This window comes from Camelus ferus, chromosome X (assembly GCF_009834535.1).
Source record: "Camelus ferus isolate YT-003-E chromosome X, BCGSAC_Cfer_1.0, whole genome shotgun sequence".
In the NCBI taxonomy this organism is placed as follows: domain Eukaryota; kingdom Metazoa; phylum Chordata; class Mammalia; order Artiodactyla; family Camelidae; genus Camelus; species Camelus ferus.
The window spans coordinates 17,511,352-17,531,872 of record NC_045732.1 but is presented as its reverse complement, the minus strand read 5'-3'; the positions used below and the strand labels follow the sequence as shown (position 1 = coordinate 17,531,872).

General features: G+C 41.1%; 1 protein-coding gene across 1 annotated transcript in view; it reads right to left on the bottom strand.

The window, feature by feature from the left end:
- Positions 1–2,199: 2,199 nt before the first annotated feature.
- GLRA2 (glycine receptor alpha 2) overlaps positions 2,200–20,521 on the bottom strand; it is a 134,864-nt gene continuing 116,542 nt past the window's right edge. Inside the window, exon 8 of the mRNA XM_032475101.1 lies at positions 2,200–2,423. Within this exon, the coding sequence (XP_032330992.1) occupies positions 2,238–2,423 (186 nt within the window). The 3' untranslated portion in view covers positions 2,200–2,237. The remainder of the gene's footprint in view (positions 2,424–20,521) is intronic.

Sequence of the window (20,521 nt, the reverse complement as noted above, 5' to 3'; positions counted from 1 at the left end):
TTCCCCTCTTTTCCTCACCTCTGTACATCAAATGCATCCGCAGGACCTATGGTTTTACCTTAAAAGAATAACTAGAATGTACGTTTCATCAAGGGATTGCATTTTATCCGTCCTGTTCAACAATGTATTCTTGGGATTTAGACAGCGCCTGACTCACAGCAGGAAGAAAATATTTTGGGAATGAATGAATGACTCTCGACCCTGACCACTTCCCTCCTTTTCCATAACCAATACCACAGTCTAAGCAACCAACATCTCACCTCTGTTTCTTCAGTTGCCTCCTGACTAATCTGCTGCTGCTGCTCTTGAACTCATGAACTGTCCACTCGATAGCCTGATATTTGCTATGTTGAAACTGACCAGTGGATTTCGATCAGAGTAACATCCATTCCTTCATACTGACCTGTGATGTCCAGTATGAACCTGAAATTACCTCTTCCTCCAACCTCATTTCCTATGATGTTGTCTTTCTCATTCTCTTCCACCTGCTCTAATACTGCCCAGGTTTCCCCAAACCATCTTATCATAAGACACCTGGGACACTTGTGAAACGTACTGATTTTCAGTGAACTCCCTGCAGACTCGAATTCATAAGGTTTGGGTGGAGCACAAAATTCTATACCCTGAACAAACACTCCAGGTGACTTTGTATGATGAGATAAGATACCTCTGCACAGCATTTCACGAAAATCCCACCAGTTATTCATAACTGGGAAGCAAAATGAAACACATTTTCCATCTCTGGTCTAGGAGAGCATGCAGTCAGTGGCTACCTACTATGCTCAGCCAGGGAATTCTGAGAGTACAGCTGATGTGCTAAAATAGCCTCACTTTGTAGTAGTATTTCCTGGGTGGCACAAGTGACCTCAACTTTCTGCCACTTTGCGCTAGATACCTGTGGATGAGGTTGAAGAAACGGTTATCACCAATAGGAGGGTGAAAATTGAGAAAGGCTTGATATTGAACAATGTACAGCAAAGTGTGTGTGTTTCCTTAGGCTGTGGTGGGACAACATGTTCTGAGAGGTAGGAAGGAGAGAGGGCAGCCAGCAGGATACCAGCCCAGAATATATGCAGGGAACATTTTGGCAGATGCAGGTAGCACTCAGCTCACACACACACAAGCTCCTCCACAAAAGCATCATCTAAGTCACAGCAAATGTTCAGCTTTACATCTAGGTCTTTGGAAGCATTAAATTGACGATGAAACATTTTCGGTTTTGCTCTCACAAAGTAGTACATAACTATGGCTTTACCAGCAGGTTTAATTTATCATTTTGAGGGGGGAGAGATTTTGAAAAATTTCTCTCATCTCCTGTATGTAAAATTTTAACTTTGGTTCTCTGTGATACTGTTACAGGCACTGACATTCTCCTTATCAAAGAGCATGTTTCTCTCCCAGAATCTGAAACTGAAAACAGGTACAAGGCTTCTGGTCTCCTATACGAATTTGAATGATAATCCAGAGCAGTGTTTCTCAGTGTGTCTGCACACTGGAATTACCTGGGGAGCTTCAGAAGGTACTCCAGTGCCCCATGCTGAGACTGGGATTAATTGGTATGGGGTATGGCCAAGGTTTGGAATTTTTGAAACATCTCCAGGCCATTGTAATGTGCAGGCAAGTCTGGGAAACACTGAACTAGAGATTTCAAACTGTGTATTTCCAACTTCAAACTTCTAGATAGTGGAATTTTTGAGTTTCTGCATTGAAATTTAAGTTGAGACGATGAGGTTGGTCTAACTGGATTTATCAGGTTGAAATCAACAAGAGGAGGGACTTTATTTACATAAAGTCCGATTTACATACTTATTTCATCAATTGATGAAAAAGTCAAAGCAGTTATGTGTGCAGTGACATCCACACAAGTGATCAATATTCAAAACAACAGGATTTTTAAATAATTTTATCAAATGGAGGATATATCTCCAATTAGAGTCACTAAGTAAAACACAGAACCCCCAGTTAAATTTGAATTTCAGATAAACAATGCATAATTTATTAATATAAGAATGTTCCATGCAACATTTGGGACATACCTATACCAAATAGTGTTTATTATTTATCTGAAATCCAGGTTTAACTGTGTGCCCTGTATTTTTATTTGTTACATGTTGACAACCTTGTCCCAATTTTAAAGGACTAGCCTGGGCAGTAATTCAGTACAGTAGGACAAATCAAGATAAAAATTTACCTTAGCTTCCGGTTCACTATGATTGCCTGGTTAACCACCTCAAGCTCTATCTGACTTTGTCTGCACTGAAGGTCAACTGTACCTTGTTCTGCCTTTTCTGTCTTCTTCGGAGCCGCAGGAACTCCTTATGCTGCCTGGAGACAAAGTTCACAGCTGCATATTCCAGTAAGGCTGCAAACACAAACAGAAGGCACACCGCCATCCAAATGTCAATCGCTTTCACGTAGGAGACCTAAGAGAGAGGGAGAGACAGACACTATGAAAACTTGTGGGGAAACCATAAACCAGGATCTTTATGCTGTGAGCAGCAGAATAACCTCATTTCCCTTCATCAAGGATTGTTTTCTAGGCTTTTCTTAAGAAAGGACTTACACGTTTTCCATCCCACTTGGCAGATTCTGGACAGAGCAGTGAAAGTTACATGCCCCTGCCCCCCCGCCTTGTTCCGTCTCTCTTGGCAGAGCCCACCCACTCCAGTAGTCTCACCCCTGAAACTAGCTCCAAAGATGGCCACAAGAATTTCCCTAATGAAAAATGAGTAAATAAATAAAAATAAAACTTTGTGGCAAAATAGAGTGGGCACTACTCTTGAAATTGCTCATATCCTTCTATTTTTTCTTAACATTTAAAACCTAATTATGATAATTCCAAAACTTGGATGAGAAATAAACTATGTTTGGCTTTGGGCCCTTCATAAAACCAATTTTGGGGGAGAGAGTATAGCTCAGTGGTAGAGTGCATGCTTAGCATGCATGAGGTCCTGGGTCCAATCCCCAGTACCTCCTCTAAAAATAAATACATAAACCTAATTAACCCCTGCCCCCAAAAAACCCCCAAAATAAATAAAAACAAAAATATAAGGGAAAAACCCAAAACAAAACCTTTAAAAAAAAACCAATTTGTAATTTCCATTAGTCTTTTGATCCTGACATGGAAACACATTTCTAAATAGTTTTTTAAATTCAAGTATAATAGATGTACAATATTATATAAGTTATAGGTATACAATACAGTGGTTCACAATTTTTAACGATTATAGTTACAAAATATTGACTATATTCCCTGTGTTGTACAATATCTTCTTGTAGCTTATTTTATACATAGTGGTTTGTACCTCTTAATTCCCTACCCCTATCTTGCCCCTCCCTCTTCCTTCGCCCCACCAGTAACCACTCATTTGTTCTCTATGTCTGTGAGTCTGCTTCTTTTTTGTCATATTCACTAGTTTCTTGGGTTTCTCAGATCCTGTGTGTAAATGATACCATTCAGTATTTGTCTTTCTCTGTCTGACTTTTTTCATTTAGCATAATACCACCCAGTTTCATCCATGTTGCTGCAATGGTAAAATTTTTTTAATGGCTGAGTAGTATTCCATTGTATATATGTACCACATCTTCTCTATCCATTCATCTCTTGATGGATGCTTATGTTGCTTCCTTACCTTGGCTATTGTATATAATGCTTCTGTGAACATTGGGTGCATGTATCTTTTCAAATTAGTGTTTTTGTCTTTGTGTGGATATATACCCAGGAGTGGAATTGCTGGGTCATATGGTAGTTCTATTTTTAGTTTTTTGAGAAACCTCCATACTGTTTTCCACAGTAGCTGCACCAATTTACATTCCCATCAGCAGTGTATGAGGGTTCCCTTTGCTCCACATCCTTGCCAACATTTGTTGTTTATGTTCTTTTTGATAGTAGCTATTCTGACAGGTGTGAGGTGATATCTCACTGTGGTTTGCATTTCCCTGATGATTAGTGATGTTGAGCATCTTTTCATGTACCTCTTGGCCATCTGCATATCCTCTTTGGAGACCTGTCTATTCAGGTCTCCTGCCCACTTTTTTTTCCCCCTTTATGGAAGCACTGGGGATTGAACCCAGGACCTTGTGCACACCAAGCAAGCACTTGACCACTGAGCTATACCCGTGCCACTCTTCTGCCTACTTTTTAATCGAGTTGTTTGTTTTTTTGATGTTGAGTTGTATGATCTGTTTATATATTCTGGATATTAACCCCTTATTGATTATATTATTTGCAGATATTTTCTCCCATTCAGTAGGTTGTCTATTCGTTTTGTCAATGGTTTCCTTTGCTGTTCAAAAGCTTTTAAGTTTAATTAGGTCCCATTTGTTTATTTTTGCTTTTATTTTCTTTGCTTTAGGAGACGGATCCAAAAAAATATCAATGCGATTTATGTCAAAGAGTGTTGTCTATGTTTTCCTCTAGGAGTTCTATGGGTTTGGGTCTTATACTTAGGTCTTTAACCCATTTTGAGTTTATTTTTGTATATGGTGTTAGAGAATGTTCTCATTTCATTCTTTTACATGTAGTTGTCCAGTTTTCCCAGCACGGCTTATTGAAGTCACAGTTTTTTCTCCATTGTATATTCTTGCCTGCTTTGTCGAAAATGAATGGACCATAAGTATGTGGGTTTATTCTGGGCTCTCTATTCTGTTCCATTGATCTTATGTGTCTGTTTTTTTTTGTTTCAGTACTATACTGTTTTGATGACTGTAGCTTTGTAGTATAGTCTGAAATCAGGGCACATGATTCCTTCAGCTCTCTCCTTTCTCAAGATGGTTTTGGCTATTTGGGGTCTTTTGTCTTTCCATACAATTTTAAAATTATTCTAGTTCTGTGAAAAATGCCATTAGTATTTTGATAGGGATTTGAATCTGTAGATTGCCTTGGGTAGTATAATCATTTTAATAATATTGATTCTTCCAATCCAAGAACACAGTGTGTCTTTCCATCTGTGTCATCTTCAGTTTCTTGGATCAGTGTCTTCATAGTTTGCTGAGTACAGGTCTTTTACCTTCTTAGGTAGATTTATTTCTAGGTATTTTATTCTTTTTGATGTGATGGTAAATGGGATGGTTTCCTCAATTTCTCTTTCTGGTAGTTTGTTGTTAGTGTATAGAAATGCATCAGAGTTCTCTATATCAATTTTTTATCCTGCAGCTTTGCCAAAGTCATTGATAAGCTCTAGTAGATTTCTGGTGACGTCTTCAGGATTTTCTGTGTATATCAATATCATGTTATCTCCAAACAGTGACAGTTTAACTTGTTCCTTTCCAATTTGGATTCCTTTTATTTCTTCTTGAATGATTGCTGTGGCTAGGACTACCAATACTATGTCAAATAAAAGTGATGAGAGTGGGCATCCTTGTCTTGTTCTTGATCTTAGAGGAAATGCTTTCAGCTTTTCACCATTGAGTATGATATTACCTGTGGATTTGTCATATATGGCCTTTAATATGGTGGGGTTAAATAGTTTTAAACTATCACAGTTCAAGAATATTCAACCAAAATAAAATACCAGGCTCTAGCCTTGTGAAAGTGTCTGATTAAAAAGGACACTTTTATAACCCTTCAGTGTTTGGTTGAGTGTTTTATATATCTTACAATTTGATAAAAACAGATTCTGAAAGCAAACATTTTTTATTTGCAATGCAAAGTTCTCCCTATCTCACTCAATTTCCAATTATTTTTTAAAATATAAGGGAGAAGATAACTAGATGAAATTGTAACATTCTGAATCACAGACTACAGAGGATGCTGATCCAACTGCCTTTTGAATGTGCACTATCTAGTTCTAAAATAGGATTTCCCACTTTTTGATGGCTGGCACTAGGTGTTTGCCACCCAGAATTTTAAGCATTTTATATATATTAATTTTCTAACCATTGCAACAACTGTATTACCCCCATTTTCTGATGAGGAAACTGGGGTACAGAGAGTTAAATTATTATCCAAAGTCACAAAGCTGAAAAATGGCAGAGCTAAAATTGGAATTGGAGCCCAGTCTGACTAGTGAATTTCCTTTCTGGACACACACAACCATACTACTAGGATTGTACCATTTGTATCTTGACTTTCTCTTTGACTTTTATAGTGAGCATTTCCCGTGTCATTTAACTTTATTCTAAATCATAATTTCCAGTGCTTGCATAATTGTCTATACTATGATTAATCATTCTGTATTATAGGATACTTGGGTGATTTTTCATTTTATTTTATGCTACTAAATTGAGGGCTGTGAACATTCTTCCCCTCAAATATTTGACTGTATCTCTGATTATTCATTAGATCAATTTTTTAGACTCAGATCATGGGAGTAAATGCTAAGAAAATAAGCTCTTGACTTAGAAAACGAATCGGAGCATTGAGGATGTAAAAACAGAGACTCCAGAGTGAGATGCCCCAACTAAGAAACGGTGCTCCTTTCCTGACTCTAACTTTGCCAAATTATTTAACCTCTATCTGCCTCCCTTCCTCATCTGTATAAAGGACAATAGTAGCTATTTTATAGAGTTACGTGGATAAAATCACTTAATATATGTGAAGTTCTTAGAATAGTGTTTGGCACAGAGTAAGTGCTGTATAAATGTTTGCCATTATTTGGCTACATAACGGTGTGATTTTGTTAAAGGAAAAAATTTGGAGGAGACAGAAAAAATCAACAAGGAAAATAAGTCATGCACAGTCCTAATATATTCCAGTTATTATTTTTAAGGTTACCACCTGCCTTACAGTGTTTATCTCAGTTAATCTGAACTACTTGTTGGTCCCACATATGAGGTAACAAAGTGGTTCAGCACTTTGTCATCTCCACCACTTTGAATATATTAGTCTTCCTAGCTGGGATGCTTATTCTCAGTCTTTCTGATTAACAGACCACTCAGAGTCCTTCATGACTTGACTGGGATACCAGCCCCTCTGGGAAACCTCCCTAACCTTCCTGCTGTCTCTCATCTGGGTTGGGGGCCACTTTACGTCGCTCCCTTATAACTCCCTCTCAAACTTGTCTGTTCTTTCTTAGTCCACCAGCTTCCCTGACCCCACCACTAGACGCAATAGACTGGAAGCTTTTTCTCCTTTTGGACGGATCCTGTGTAGTATTACTCTTAGTATCACCAGCATAGGACTTGACAAATGGTGAATAAACAGTAGATCGGTGGGATGGTTGGATAAATGGATGACTGAATGACAGAAGGAAGGAATGAAGGAAATATCTGGCCATCTTTCCACTTTTATACTTTATTCTATGCTATGTAACATTATCCACAATTGCATATATTAGCTATTTCTAAGAGCGGACTGTTAGTGCACTGTAATGCTCTTGTAACACCTAGCTTTCCTGGAATGTTTCTTTCCTTAATAAGCAATAATTTTCTTCTATTGGCTATTCTGGAGCAGCCCTCTTCTCCTGTAATAATAGAACATTACCAATCACAGCATTCCCAGTTATATATTATTCAGATTGCCCATAAATGTTTTAAGACCTAATAATGAGAAGAATTTGTCAGTGCCTGATAGATGTTCATACACGAGCTAAGTCCAGCGGGACTTACCATCATTCCTCCCCTTCCTGGTGTTGACAGCATTCAGTACTTTGTAAATCTGTCCCCCATCTCCTTCTGGCCATCAGCAGGCCAGGCACGTATTTGGCTTCTTTTATAGCTGCTCGTAAATGAATCCTTTCAGTTTCTTAATCATTTTGGTTGGTCTCTGAGTTTCATTCAAATCAGGATCATCTTTCCAGCACTGAAGTGCCGGTATTAAATGCATTATTCACATGGCTTTAGAGGGTGTTGGGAGACATCTCTTACATATGACGGAATGCCCCTCAGTGCTGGTCTCTCAGGATTGAAATGCCTTTTTGTTACTTTAATCCAGCTCTGATGTCAGATTCTCTCTCTTTGGCAGCTAGTCCTTAGGTGTTTTTAGTTCACATCATCCATCATTCTTTCTGTGATTCTTGGGCTTACATGATCCCTTCCTGAACTACTTTACAACATCTTGCAAAATAGTTTTCAAATTACGTAAGCCCTCAAAATGCTATTATGATTCACTGGGTTGTTATCTTTCCAGGTATATTTAATTCAGACGCATAAACGTTGGGGCCTACTATGTGGAAGACACTGTACCAGGTGCTGTTGGGAACTGGGGCAGAAGATAGAAGGATAACTAAGATGCACACTGATTCTTCCCAGGACTTCCTAGATTATACTCCGGGTTACCCCATTCACACTGTACTCCAGAAACCGTCGTTCACATAGGTCAGGGAGCAGCAAACTATGGCCTATGGATCAAATCTGCCTCACCACACGTTTTATAAATAGTTTTATTGGAACACAGTCATACTCATTCATTTACATATTGTCTATGGCTGATTTTACACTAAAATGGGACAGCTGAGTGAGATCATATGGCCTGGAAACCCTAGAATACTATGTGGCCCTTCACAGAAAATGGTTGCCAGCCCATGACGTAGGTGTAGTGTTGTCTGGTTTGTCTTGGGGATGTGCATCTCAGGGGCCCTGCTTGGTGCTTGAGAAAACCACAGTCTCCTGAGGGAGACACTCAGGTGAGCGAATAAGTGATACAAAGCAGATGGTCCCGTGTGCCGAGGTAGAGGAAAAACCAAAAGGCAGCCGAAAGGTGAGGAGTTTGATGTTGACAGGGGAAGTCAGAAAAGGCTTCATTCTGGGATGGCGTGGCATTTGACATAGGACTTGAGGAAAGCCAGGACTTTGGGTGGAAGAGGCTGAGAAAGGAAAACCATGAAATTGGGAGAGAATAGGTAGACTTGAGGATGGGGAACAACTCAGTGACCAGGACCTGCTGGGTACCTGGGCAGTGCATGGGGAGGCGTGGCCAGCTAGGCTGGGCCAGCACACTGGAGGCCGAGGGGTTTGGGTTTCAGATTACTTGTCAAGATCCGCTGATGATGGTTTTGAGGTGGGGTACTAGTTGTATAAGTGCTTTGCTAATTAGGTTTAATTTCTTTGTCTCACAATGTCTTAGCAAAAGCAGACATTTTCTTTCATAGAAATTGACTGCCTCCTCTTGCTGCTGTCAACTCTACAGTGGGCCAGTTCTCTTCCAAATTTTCTAACAACATCTCGGAATCCTTTGCCGAATCTTCTTCCATTTGTTATTTGAATTCCTTGAAATCTTCCTTCTTCAATTTTCCCTGTATCTTCAGGTCCTCAGTAAATTCATGGAGTCATATAGGTGTCTTCGTGTGTGTGTGTGTGTGTGTGTGTGTGTGTGTGTGTGTGTGTGTGCACGCGCGCGCACATGTTCCATAGCAGAGACTGGCCAAGTTCTTGTAAATCTGTGAATCCCATTCCCTCTTCCTGGGACATGAGGTAAACTATTTTTCAGTTCAACTGGATCCCCATTGGAATGTGGGCAGAAGTAACATACCCACTTCAGGGTCTTCAGAATCTCTGAGGAGGTCCTTAGTACTTAACCCTTCTGTGGCCACCTTGGATGTCACTCATTTAAGATGGCAGTGTCATAAGATTGAAGAAGCCTGGATCCCTAAAAGACCCAGGGGCACCCACTGTGCAGTGGAATGTAATGTGAGTGAAAAATAAACTCTTACTATATTAACCCATGGAGATGTCAAGGTTTTGTATTTCTAACACTCCCAAACCCATCACTCAGCCCTGACCTCTCACCAGCATTCCTATGCAAATTCTAAAATGCCTGTAGTTAGTATTTGCAAAATCAAACTCATTCAGTGCCCCTCCTCCCCATTTGCCTTATTTGAGTCTTTCCTTCCAGGAGCAACATGAATTTCACAGTTGGTTCCTTCTTTGCCTTCATCTCTAATGCTCAGTCTGCTGCCAAAGCTCAAGATTTCTTTCTGCAAAGCACCCTTAAGTTTACTCTTTTCTCTCCATTCCAAAGATGTCACTACCACCCTGGCCGTGAACGTTTACACCTGGCTCTTAAAACAACTTGCTAACTGATCCCCCTGTATTCAGCTCCTCCCTGTGGTGCTTAATCCTTTTGCTTCTGCCAGATTAAGTTTAAACACCAGTTCATTTTGTAACACATCTGCTTAAGAACCCCCGTGGCTGCCTGTCACAGGCTCTGGTACCCGAGGTCTCACACAGCGTGTGCCCACCCTAGCCCCGCGGCCTGACCCCGCGCTTCCCTAGCACAAGCCCTGTGCTTTGTCGCAGCGGTTCTACTTCCTGCTGAGGAAGCCATGCCCGCTCCCACTGAGGATCTCAGCGGTTCTCAAATGGGTGGGATTTTGCACCCCAGGGGACATTTGGCAATGTCTGGAGATATTTTTGGTTGTCACAACCAGGGGGAGGTGCTACTGCTGTCTGTTAGGATGAGGTCAGGGGTGTTAATAAACATTTTGTAATGCACAGCCCCCTCAATGACTAGTTTTCCAGCCCAACATGTCAATAATTTTGAGATTGATAAACTCTGAGATAGAGAAAGCAGACTCCCCGCTTATACCCGGGTATCTGTGTCTAGTTCAGTGGTTCTCAACTGGGGCTGATGTTGCTCAGAGAGGACACTGGGCAATGTCTGAAGATGTTTTTGGTTATCTCAGCTGGGAAGTTGAGGTTCTGCCACTGGCTTTTATTGAGTACAGGCCAGGGATACTGCTAAATGCCTGACAGTGCATGGGACAACCCTCATGACAAGAATTATGCAGCCCCACGGTTAATAGTGTTAACGTTGAGAAATTCTGGTCTACACTCTTCTTCCAGCATAGAATTCCTGCCTCTTCTTTTCCACTTTCTCTGCCTGTTTCTTTCCAGATAATTCCTCAAGGAGTAGCTCAAATTCCGTTTCCAGAGTGACGATTTCTCTGCCTATTCTAGCCCACAGTGGTCTTCCTCATCTTTAGAATTCACCATGCACTTGGAGTTAGGGTCATGCAGTTGAGTGTTTGCTTTATGTATGCCTGATTTATCTGCCCAGCTGAAGTATAGGGTGCTTGGAAGATAAAGACCCAGTAATGTCTTTTGTATCTATGCCACCAAAGTTAAGTCTTTGCATGGAGTAAGTGCCCCTTGGTTTCTGTTGATTGACAAGTTATTCATGCTGCATATAAATTCAAATTCCTTTCACAGGCACTAAAAGGAAAAAAAATAGCTTAGGTCTTTTAAAGCCAATAGCTGATGATAATTAAGATTACTCTTGATTTATTTTCACTAAAGGAAAGAATACTTACTCTGAGGAATTTACAATTCATATAAGTTTACAAACATATCTGGTGAAACAGCAGGGCCAGTCAAATGGTTTGGGTTTATGTGGCACTAAATAAACGTTTGTCTGCTACGTGAACAGATCAGTTTGATGGTGGACTTTTAGCTCATTGCTTAGTTGCTTTGGCATCATGTCACCATTTCTTAGAGATGTGTTTCATTAATGTTTTTTTCAACACTGTCTTGGTATTTTTGGAAACCTTGGCAAGTTTTCAAATTTTGGAGTAAATTTTTTCATTAATCATATACTCAGATCAGTTTCAAACTAGAAAATCAGGCCATGAATTTATTTACTTTAGTCCCATAATTTGTCTACCTTCAAGGACTGTACCACGTCCTGTGTCATGAAGCCAGTTGTAAATGGGTTGGGCCATATTCTACCCAGTGTTTATTTCCAGCCCAGAAGAGTGGCTTGTCCTTGTATAAGAATTGCCTGAACTTCAGCTTGAATGCCCTCTCCATCCCTCATGGCAAAGGCACTCACATTTGACAATGTGCCAACTAAAATACATCCACATTCCAAGCCCATACGCTGACCCCAGGGAGCTCTGATATTCCTCCAGCAGCCAATCAAAGACGATTGGTTATGAAGACTTACAGAGAGAAGTTCTCTACAGTAGAGAAGGATCACAAATGACTATGATAAACCAAGTATTATTTTTCAATAGAAAAGAGAAAAAATGGAATTCATAGGACAATCTTAAAATTCTAAGATATTTTTCTTGCTCTAAGTGGAGTGATATCTCACACCCACCTGCTTGAGTCAACATTTAATTATTCTAAAACTATGCAAACAAACCATTGCTAAACCAGAATAGAAGCTTATCTAGTCTGTACAGTGTAGTTTCTTTTTATCTAATTTAGAAGGAAAAATTTTAACCCCGATTAATGCAGCTGTTGAGCTGGATACCTGCTGGTCACAGTAGCCTGACTTGTGCTTTCATCACATGGAACAGAGGCCTTTGGTAGCTCCCATCAGGTTGTCTTTTATTGAGTGTTACAAAGTACACCACCACCCTCTCCATCCTCATTTTGTGGGGAAGAAAAATAAGTTTATTAAATGTGTGTCTAAATCTTACACAGCTAGTCATCAACAAAGGTGGAATTGAGACTTCTGGCTTTGATTTTCTGTTTTATCTCTTACCTGTATTCAGTCACTGTAAAAATCTCATCAGAAAAAAATATAGACATTTAAATTAATCCTAGTGCCAAGGATTCATGGTGGTGTACAGTTTTATCTTTACGATTTTACTGCCAGGTTGCCATTTTTATTGCCTAATGAAAGAGACTGCATCTGCTGTGTAATGCCAGGAAAATCAGATTTCCTTGGCAGAAAAGGATGGTGGCAGCACTGACTACCTGGCCTGTCCCAGTGTTACCATCCCCACCCCCTTTTCTCTCCATGCCTTATACACTTGTTGGGTTCTGGGTAGAGTGTTGACTAAACACAACTCTCGTGAAGGTGCTATTTGTAGAAACAGCCATTGGGTGGCAGTGCCTCCAAGCCTGGTATCTGCAGGAACCAACTAGTTACAAATGGTACTCCTTAGATCACAAAACTTTCATCAGGACAGGACCTGAACAATTTTCAAGGACCAAATAATGTGGGCGTTGGGTGGGCACAGGTATAGTTAGCTCATACTATTTCCAAAGATGAATCAATTTCTCTCCATTATAGTGGTCAGAAAACTGTTCACCGTAGGTTGCCAAAGCACACTCTCCACGTGAGTTTTGTGAGTGGAGAGGTAGGAGAATGGTAGAACTGCCAGCCCCAGAGTGCTCCAGTAATACCAGATGATACGCACTGTTAGCGGCATCATAGGGACACCCTAGAGAAAGGCACCCCCAAGTCTCAGCCTTCCGCACATGGAGGCATCTGGGGTGGGAGCCAAGGTGGACAGGGAGTGGCATCTGGAGGAAGGGGAAGAAGCAGAACTGGGGGGACTCTTCCCTGAGCTTGTGTCTACCACGTGTCTCACCATATTCTCAACTGATGGACAGGAACACTAATTCCTTCCATAGTCTATTTCCTGTGGCTGCATCTTCAATGACAAAATAAGTGCAATATATTGCTTCTCAAGCAAGGGCGGGACTGAAGAAGGAGTTGGGAGTCAGGAGCGAATTGCCCAGCAGTGTCAAAACAACCCCCAGTGAAGACAAGAGCGAACTGGATTGTCTCGGTATTAGAAAGACAACCACTGGCTTTTGGGGGATATTGAGATGATGCACCACAAATAGATACCTGTGTATTGAGGGGGGGTGTCTTTGTGGGCAGAGGGAGAGAGGGAACAAATTGGGGAGATTATGAAGATGGGAAAGAAAGGAAGGAAGGAAATGAAGAGCTTTGGAGCCAGGCTAACTTGGCTCTGAATCCTAGGTGAGTGGCCAGTGAACTTGGGGGAAGTACTTAACCTTTTGGAATCTCAGTTTTCTCATAGTGAAGTGGAGACCCAAAGATTCCAGTGTCATGAGGTCACTGAAGGATTGAATAAGACTCTTGATGTAAATCTTAACACTCATTTGGCAGATTGTAGACCCTCAGTCACATTGGTTTGCCAGGGATGAGCTCCTGAAGACATTACATAATTCAAAGCTTGCATAATTCAAGGCAATTTTCCCTAGAGGAATAAATGTAAAGTAGAATTTGTTGTATTTCATGTTCTGTGCATGCATCAAGACTTTATTGGTATTTTTATATTGCCCTATTTTGAATTCACATAAGCTAAGTTCGCATAAAATGGAACGTCATTACAGTGAGCACACCTCTATGTCAGGGGGGCTGAGATAGGCTGTTACAAAAACAAAACAAAACAACAAACTACCACCATCATCATCAGTGAAAAGCTTGGGACAACACAACTCCACAAGTTATCTCTGTTACAAAAATAAGAAAGCCGTGTTTACTCATTCACTTTACCAAAATCACACAGCAGAAGAGTGGCTGAGCCTTCTGTTCACATCTGCCCTGACTTGACTCCACACTCTGTGCTTTCCTGGCTCGCTGACCCCTGTGGAAACCTCCCTCTCTGGGAAGAATTACTCACAGACGGTGATTTCACCAGATGACAGCATCTGATGTGAAAGAGAAAGTGCGGGCAGTGGAGTGGGTTAGTGAGAACCAGCACGGTCACCCCTGCAGCCGGGAGACACCAGGAAAATACACGTTTAAAGATGAGATAGAACCAAACTGTTCTTGGTTTTCTTTCTCAGTCAGCAACGAGTGCTGTTTCCACTTCTTTATCGACTGCCCCACCCACCTCACCCCAGATTCAAATTTCATGTGTGTGAACAAGGAAGAAGAGGAGGGAAGTTTAGGAAAAGCTGTCCAGTCTTGTTCTTTGGGCTAAGGGCCTTAGAGTGTGGATGGGGTTTATTGTGATGACATAGGTTCCCTCCTGCTCGCCATCTTGTGCTCCCCAGAGAGGGGCTGGATGGGAGGGGTCATGTGGAGAAGCTGAGCTGTCTCCACCTCCTAGACTGGGCTTGTTGGTTTCGGATCTCCAGGTTGGCTGTGCTCCCTCGAGTTGGGTGAGGAGGCCAGATCAGAAAGGCAGCATGGGCCAAACAGCTCACCCCCGAGCATTTCTGAAACTATGAGCCTGATGAGAGTGAGTGGGTGGGCCAGTGTTAAGTGTGTGCAGGCTCTTCGTCATCCCCGAGCAATGGCGATGGTGTACTTCTGATGCAAGCAGACTGCTGAGATCACCGGTGAGTGGGATAGGTGGGGAATGGATGATTCTGGACTACAAAATCATGGCAGTCTTTGAAGCCCATTTCAACCTGCGGTGATAAAGAAGCCATTTCCTCAAGAACAGCTAGAATCCTGTGATGACTCTGGAGTACAGAGAGGCTTCTCCAGGGGCTGAGTTTCCCCCAGTGCACCTGAATCCTCTGAGCATTGGGATGCTCTTTCCTGGGGATGAGGACAGGTGATCCTTTGGTCGAGGGCCAAAGAATCTTTCACAGCTGAGAATACAGCATGAGATAGTAATTTCAATCAAATGGCAGTCAGTGGCAGCCAAGAAACTTTGCTACCCAACCCCTGGCCTGTGGCCTGGTTTAGCATCAGCTCTGCACTTTACTGTGAGCTTACGGTTGGAGACAGCAGGTCAGTGAGGATGTCTCCATGGGAGCCACCTTGATGGAAACCTTCCCTTCTTGGCATGAGACCCTGGGCACCCGTGCCTGGTGCATGCTAACCTAAAGCTCTTGAAGTTAATCAACTACCTACTGTTTCATAGTGTCCAAAATGAACCTGAAATGGAAAAATTCCAGGGCCCCACCATGGTCGAGGTTACATATGGGGAGGAGAAAAAAGAAAAAGAAAAAGAGCTCCAGGTCAGTCAGAGGCTGGGAATTAACTGGTACAAAAGACTCTGGCTGGGCTGGTCATCTCACTTTTTGTTGCTGTAAATTACCAAGGATGTGGCCTCCACTGTGTCCATTTCCTGAAGCAGCATTTTGATGCAAGTCAGTTCCATGCCTTTCTCCTCATCACAAAAACCGGAAGCACAAACCACCCACTAATAATTAGGTACCTATTTGTAATAACTACTAGCCTGCAGGAGTCTGTTAGTAGTTAAAAAGAAATCCTACAGCATCTTGAATAAAATGACGCAAATAGATATGCCAGCTCTTGGAAGAAATTAAAGAGGCCATACTATCAGGAGGCATTTTTATATTTCAATATGAAACTGTACAGACTGCTAAAAAAAAGATAAATTGTGAATGTGGAAAGATTTGGGTTAGGCTTATGAGCACATCAGTTTTTAATACATCAGTTGCATATATCTGCTTCAGAGAATTTAGATCAACCTTAGTCCCTTGGTGGCAATCAATCCTGTAGCATTGCAGAAACTAAGAGAAGGCAGCAGGGCTGTGATGGAGAGATGAGTCAGAAGATGCTAGGGATGTGGGTCTCGGCTTTGCCACTGGCTGACTTTGTAAACATGGGTGCATCATTTTACCTTTCTGGGCCTCAGGTTCCTTCTTGGAAATATAGAAAGATTGGATGATCATCTCTAAGGTTTCTCCTATTCTCTGACTCAAGGGAAGGAGAAAGTGATCAGAGGAAACCAAGTCAGTAACGGGATGAGGTCTCAATCAAACTGATCAGAGCTGTGAATTCCAGAAGCAGCCTTCTAGCTCTCTGCTCTGCCTTCTTACATCCTTCCATGTCATCCAGTAATGTGTGTTCATTGGGCACCGCTGTGTGCCAGGCAGAACTTGCCTAAAATGGTGAATTTCTTGCTTAGAAACCAATCGTATTGATGAGGAATGTTTCCATGTGTAATACTATGTGTAGCAGATGCACTGTGTTCACCTGCAAATTCAGTGGGAAAGTCTCTGTAAATCATCAGCAACTCACCTCAAGCTCCTGAACCTTGTTATTTTTCTGCCCAAGAGATTTTTTTTGACACTTTAATAACTTTCTCAACGTGAATGCAAGGAAGCCTAAAACATGGCTCTCAACCATGGAGGGATGGGAGTTTGTGGATAAAGACTCCAGATTGCAGGTTACTTGGTGGGATAAGTGCGATTAGAATTCTATATGGTTTTTCAGAGCATCCCCCGCAGAATTGAACCCTCCTTGCTGTCCATGGTAACCAACTCAGTAATACGCTTTGTTGGCTTTTCTCCTTTCCTCGTTTATACTCCATACTCTCTTACTTGTCTTTCCTGAGACTGCCTCCCAAATGAGCTGTCTACATCCGAATATTTGTTACAGGGTCTGGAGTTCACTGAAACAAATTACCTAAAAGTAAAATTAGATCAGGGAAGTCTGATACAGAAATGATGCCTGTCACATCAGGCACCATTTAGAACCAGAATAGCAAACAAACCACACGTCCTCCTGAAAATTCCTTTCCTATTCACAAAAGCCCTTTATCTGTCTAGTTTGCAGTCATCAGTGAGAATGGAGTATCAACATAGTTCAAAACCCATCTGGAGAAGTAAGCATCCAATCAATTTGGAATCTATATTACCCATGTAATTTAGCACCCATTACTTCCCTTTTTGCTTGGCACAGCTAGTTTTAAATTAACAAAATTAGAATTGTGTAACTATAACAAAAACTGATTTCCTGTCTAATACCAAGCAACTGTTATTCTGCATATACCAACCCTCCTGGGGTTGGAGGAATAAGGAGAGCAGCTTCTTTGCAGAAACATCATATAAGTAAACTGTTCCATGCTAGGTATGAAGTTTGTTAGGGAGATGGAATAACAGGTATATTTTGAGCCTGAAAGGATGTAGATATTATGAAGGTACAAATTACTCCTTGTTGGAGGATGGAGGGAACGAAAAGTGCCCACCAAACTGAGAAGGTACCTTGACACCGGAAAATGAGGGAGGCAGCTCCATATTATTAATGGATCAGTTTATTATAGGGTAACATACTTGAAGGATGGCACTGGGACATGGATCTGGAAGCATTTGCAGCTGTACTTCACACAGCCAAGGGACCACTGGGACAATTTTATAGTTAACCTAGGATATTGGGGTAGGAGCTTGGAATCAGGATATGCATTCCTAAGTCAAGATTCATGAATGGGTAACTAGTCTCATTACTGAGTGCCGGGAATACGTCAGCAAGTATTTTCATTAGTGTTTGAGGACTAACAGAACATAGATGCCACCTGGTCCTAATGATTATTAAACAATATGTGTTAACTGCAAAGCCCTTCTCTTTCAAGGCTTTGCAGAGAAGGGCTTTGCTGCACAGTATAGTCCTGGGTAGGGTCAGCAAAAGGACAGGACACACAGTAAGGGCCAAAGATGGCCTCAGTTATGCTAGCAGTCATATACTCGTGTTGACAGGACATCAGTTAAAAATGTCAGCGGCATTACATTTAAAGACCAAAGAAGACCTTGTTTTGCTAGAGTGCGGTAGGCCACCTTCTAAAATGGACCCCAGTGATTTCTGCTCCTGGTATTTATATTCTTGGGTGACCCCCTCCCCTTGACTGTGGGCTGGACCTAGCACCTTGCTCCTCACATACAGTATGGCAAAAGTGATGGGATGTTACTTTCATGGTGAGGTTCTAAAAGACCGACTTCCATCTTGCTTGCACTTGCTCTCTTGCTGGCCTTCTCTCTGGCTCCTCTCATTGCTTGCCTTGGTGGGGAGGCAAGGAAATGAGTCTGGCATTGAGTCAGCAGTCAGTGAGGAACTGAGGCCTCAGTCCAACAGCCCAGGAGGAACTGAATCTTGCCAGCAACTACTGGAAAGTGGGTCCTTCTCTCGTCGGGCCTTGGTGTAAGACTGCAGTCCCAGCTGCCACCTTGATTTTAGCCTCCCGAGAGACCCTGAAACAGAGGTCTCAGCTAAGTTGTGCCTGGACTTCTGATCCATAGAAACTGTGCGGTTAAAATGTTGTTTAAGCCAGTAAGTTGTTGGGGGTTGGGGGACTTGTTCCCCAACAGTAGATAGCATCTATATGGTGTCTTTAGGAGAGGGGAGGAGAGAGAGAAGTTGTGCACTTTGGGTCTCATGAATCTAGAATTTGGTAAGATAGGATGGTTTATTTTTGGACTTTTTGAAGAGGAAAATTTAGTTAACAAAATAGTAGGATAGCTGCGAGGATAATCAGGATAATATATATTTTTAATATATTCATTCAAGTAGGCTCCCTGCTTAAACGTGAATCGAGTAGCTACTCAAAATCAGTTTACCTATGCTGGAGTCCAGGGGTCAGCAAACTACTGCCCATGAGTTAAATCTGTCTTGCTACCTTCTTTTGTAAATAAAACTGCACCCATTCTTGTGTATACTGTTTGTGGGTGTCTGTTCTTTACTTATAGTGGTAGAGTTGATTTACAGTGGTAGAGTTGACTAGTTAAAACAGGGATCTTACAACCCAGAAAACCTAATAAGTTTCACAGAAAAAACTTTTAATGATCTAATCATATATTATAATTCAAGCTAACCGCTATCCAAGGTAGTCTGAATTCATAAATTTTTTCTGTATTTTGGTTAACATAGACAGTAAAACTAGATAGTTCATAATCCAAAACATTCCACTGTAAAGGCTTTTTTTTTTCTGAAATCACTTAAGTTCTCAATTTTGTGTTGCTAATTCAGATATAGGGTCCCATAATGAACTGCATATTTTTAGCAGTCAGTCAACAAATGATGGTAAACCGTTCCCCATGTGTGAGATACTGAGAGATACACAAAGATAATTAGTATTTGGTTCCTTCCCTTGAGAAACCTGCTTTATAGAGAAAGACAAGAAAATAGATGACGGCATGTACTCTATATCAATCCTGGATAGGCATGGTGGTGAAACCCATTAGGACTAGTGTTCGACTTTGAGGGTCCGAATCTGGTCTTGCCTCTTCCTAGCTGTACATCTTGGGCAAGACACTTAATCACTCTGTGCCTCAGATTTCTTAACTGAAAAATGAGGACAATAATGGAGCCTATCTCATAGATTTGCTATAAGGATTGAGATACACATGAAATAACAAGTGTGTAGTGCCTATAACTGGGCCTGATACCTTGCAAATGTCTAAACATGTTCCCTTTCATCATCATGGTTGAGTTGACCTCTTGGACTTCCGTCCTGCCACTAGAGCTGATTGCTTGAGTACTGTAAATTAGTTAAATTAATTAATAGTTTCACCCAATTTAGGATCTTCATTAAAGTTAAATGTGGGAGTCAGTCTCCTGTGACGTCTTCCTGGATGGAAGCACTTAAGAGATTTCGAGCAACTGCTGTATCTTGAAATCAATGCTGTCAGTGAAGGGCTAATTTTCCTGCTACTATTCTTGTTTTAAAATTACCCTTTGGCCTGAAATGGCTCAGTCTTACCTTTAAATCCCAAACTTAATTTTCTGAGAACCAGGAAAATTATTTCTGTGGAATTTAGGTAAACAGGATGCAAACTTACATTCTCTCAAATGCTATTTTGAGAATCATTTATGTTTTTATAATTCATAATTGAATTTGATCTTTTCCATAAACTTTCGTTGAGCTTTATCCAATATTATGACTCATGGTCATAATATTGAAGGCATTTCATTTATGAGTAACATTATGAAAATACTAAATTTGCATAACTTTGCCTAATTTTCTCTAGCATTGTGAAGCGTGTTGTCATCGCAAACAATTAGTATTATGTATGTCGTGTAGGGTACATTGATCTTTCAAAAACATTTCAATATATAATTCATTCTGTCTCCACATACTGCAGTTGTGCAGGTAATGAGGTCAGAGAGCTTGAGAGATTTTCGTTATGTCAAAAAACAAATTAAGAACAAAGCTAGACCTGGAACAGGATTCTTGGTCTA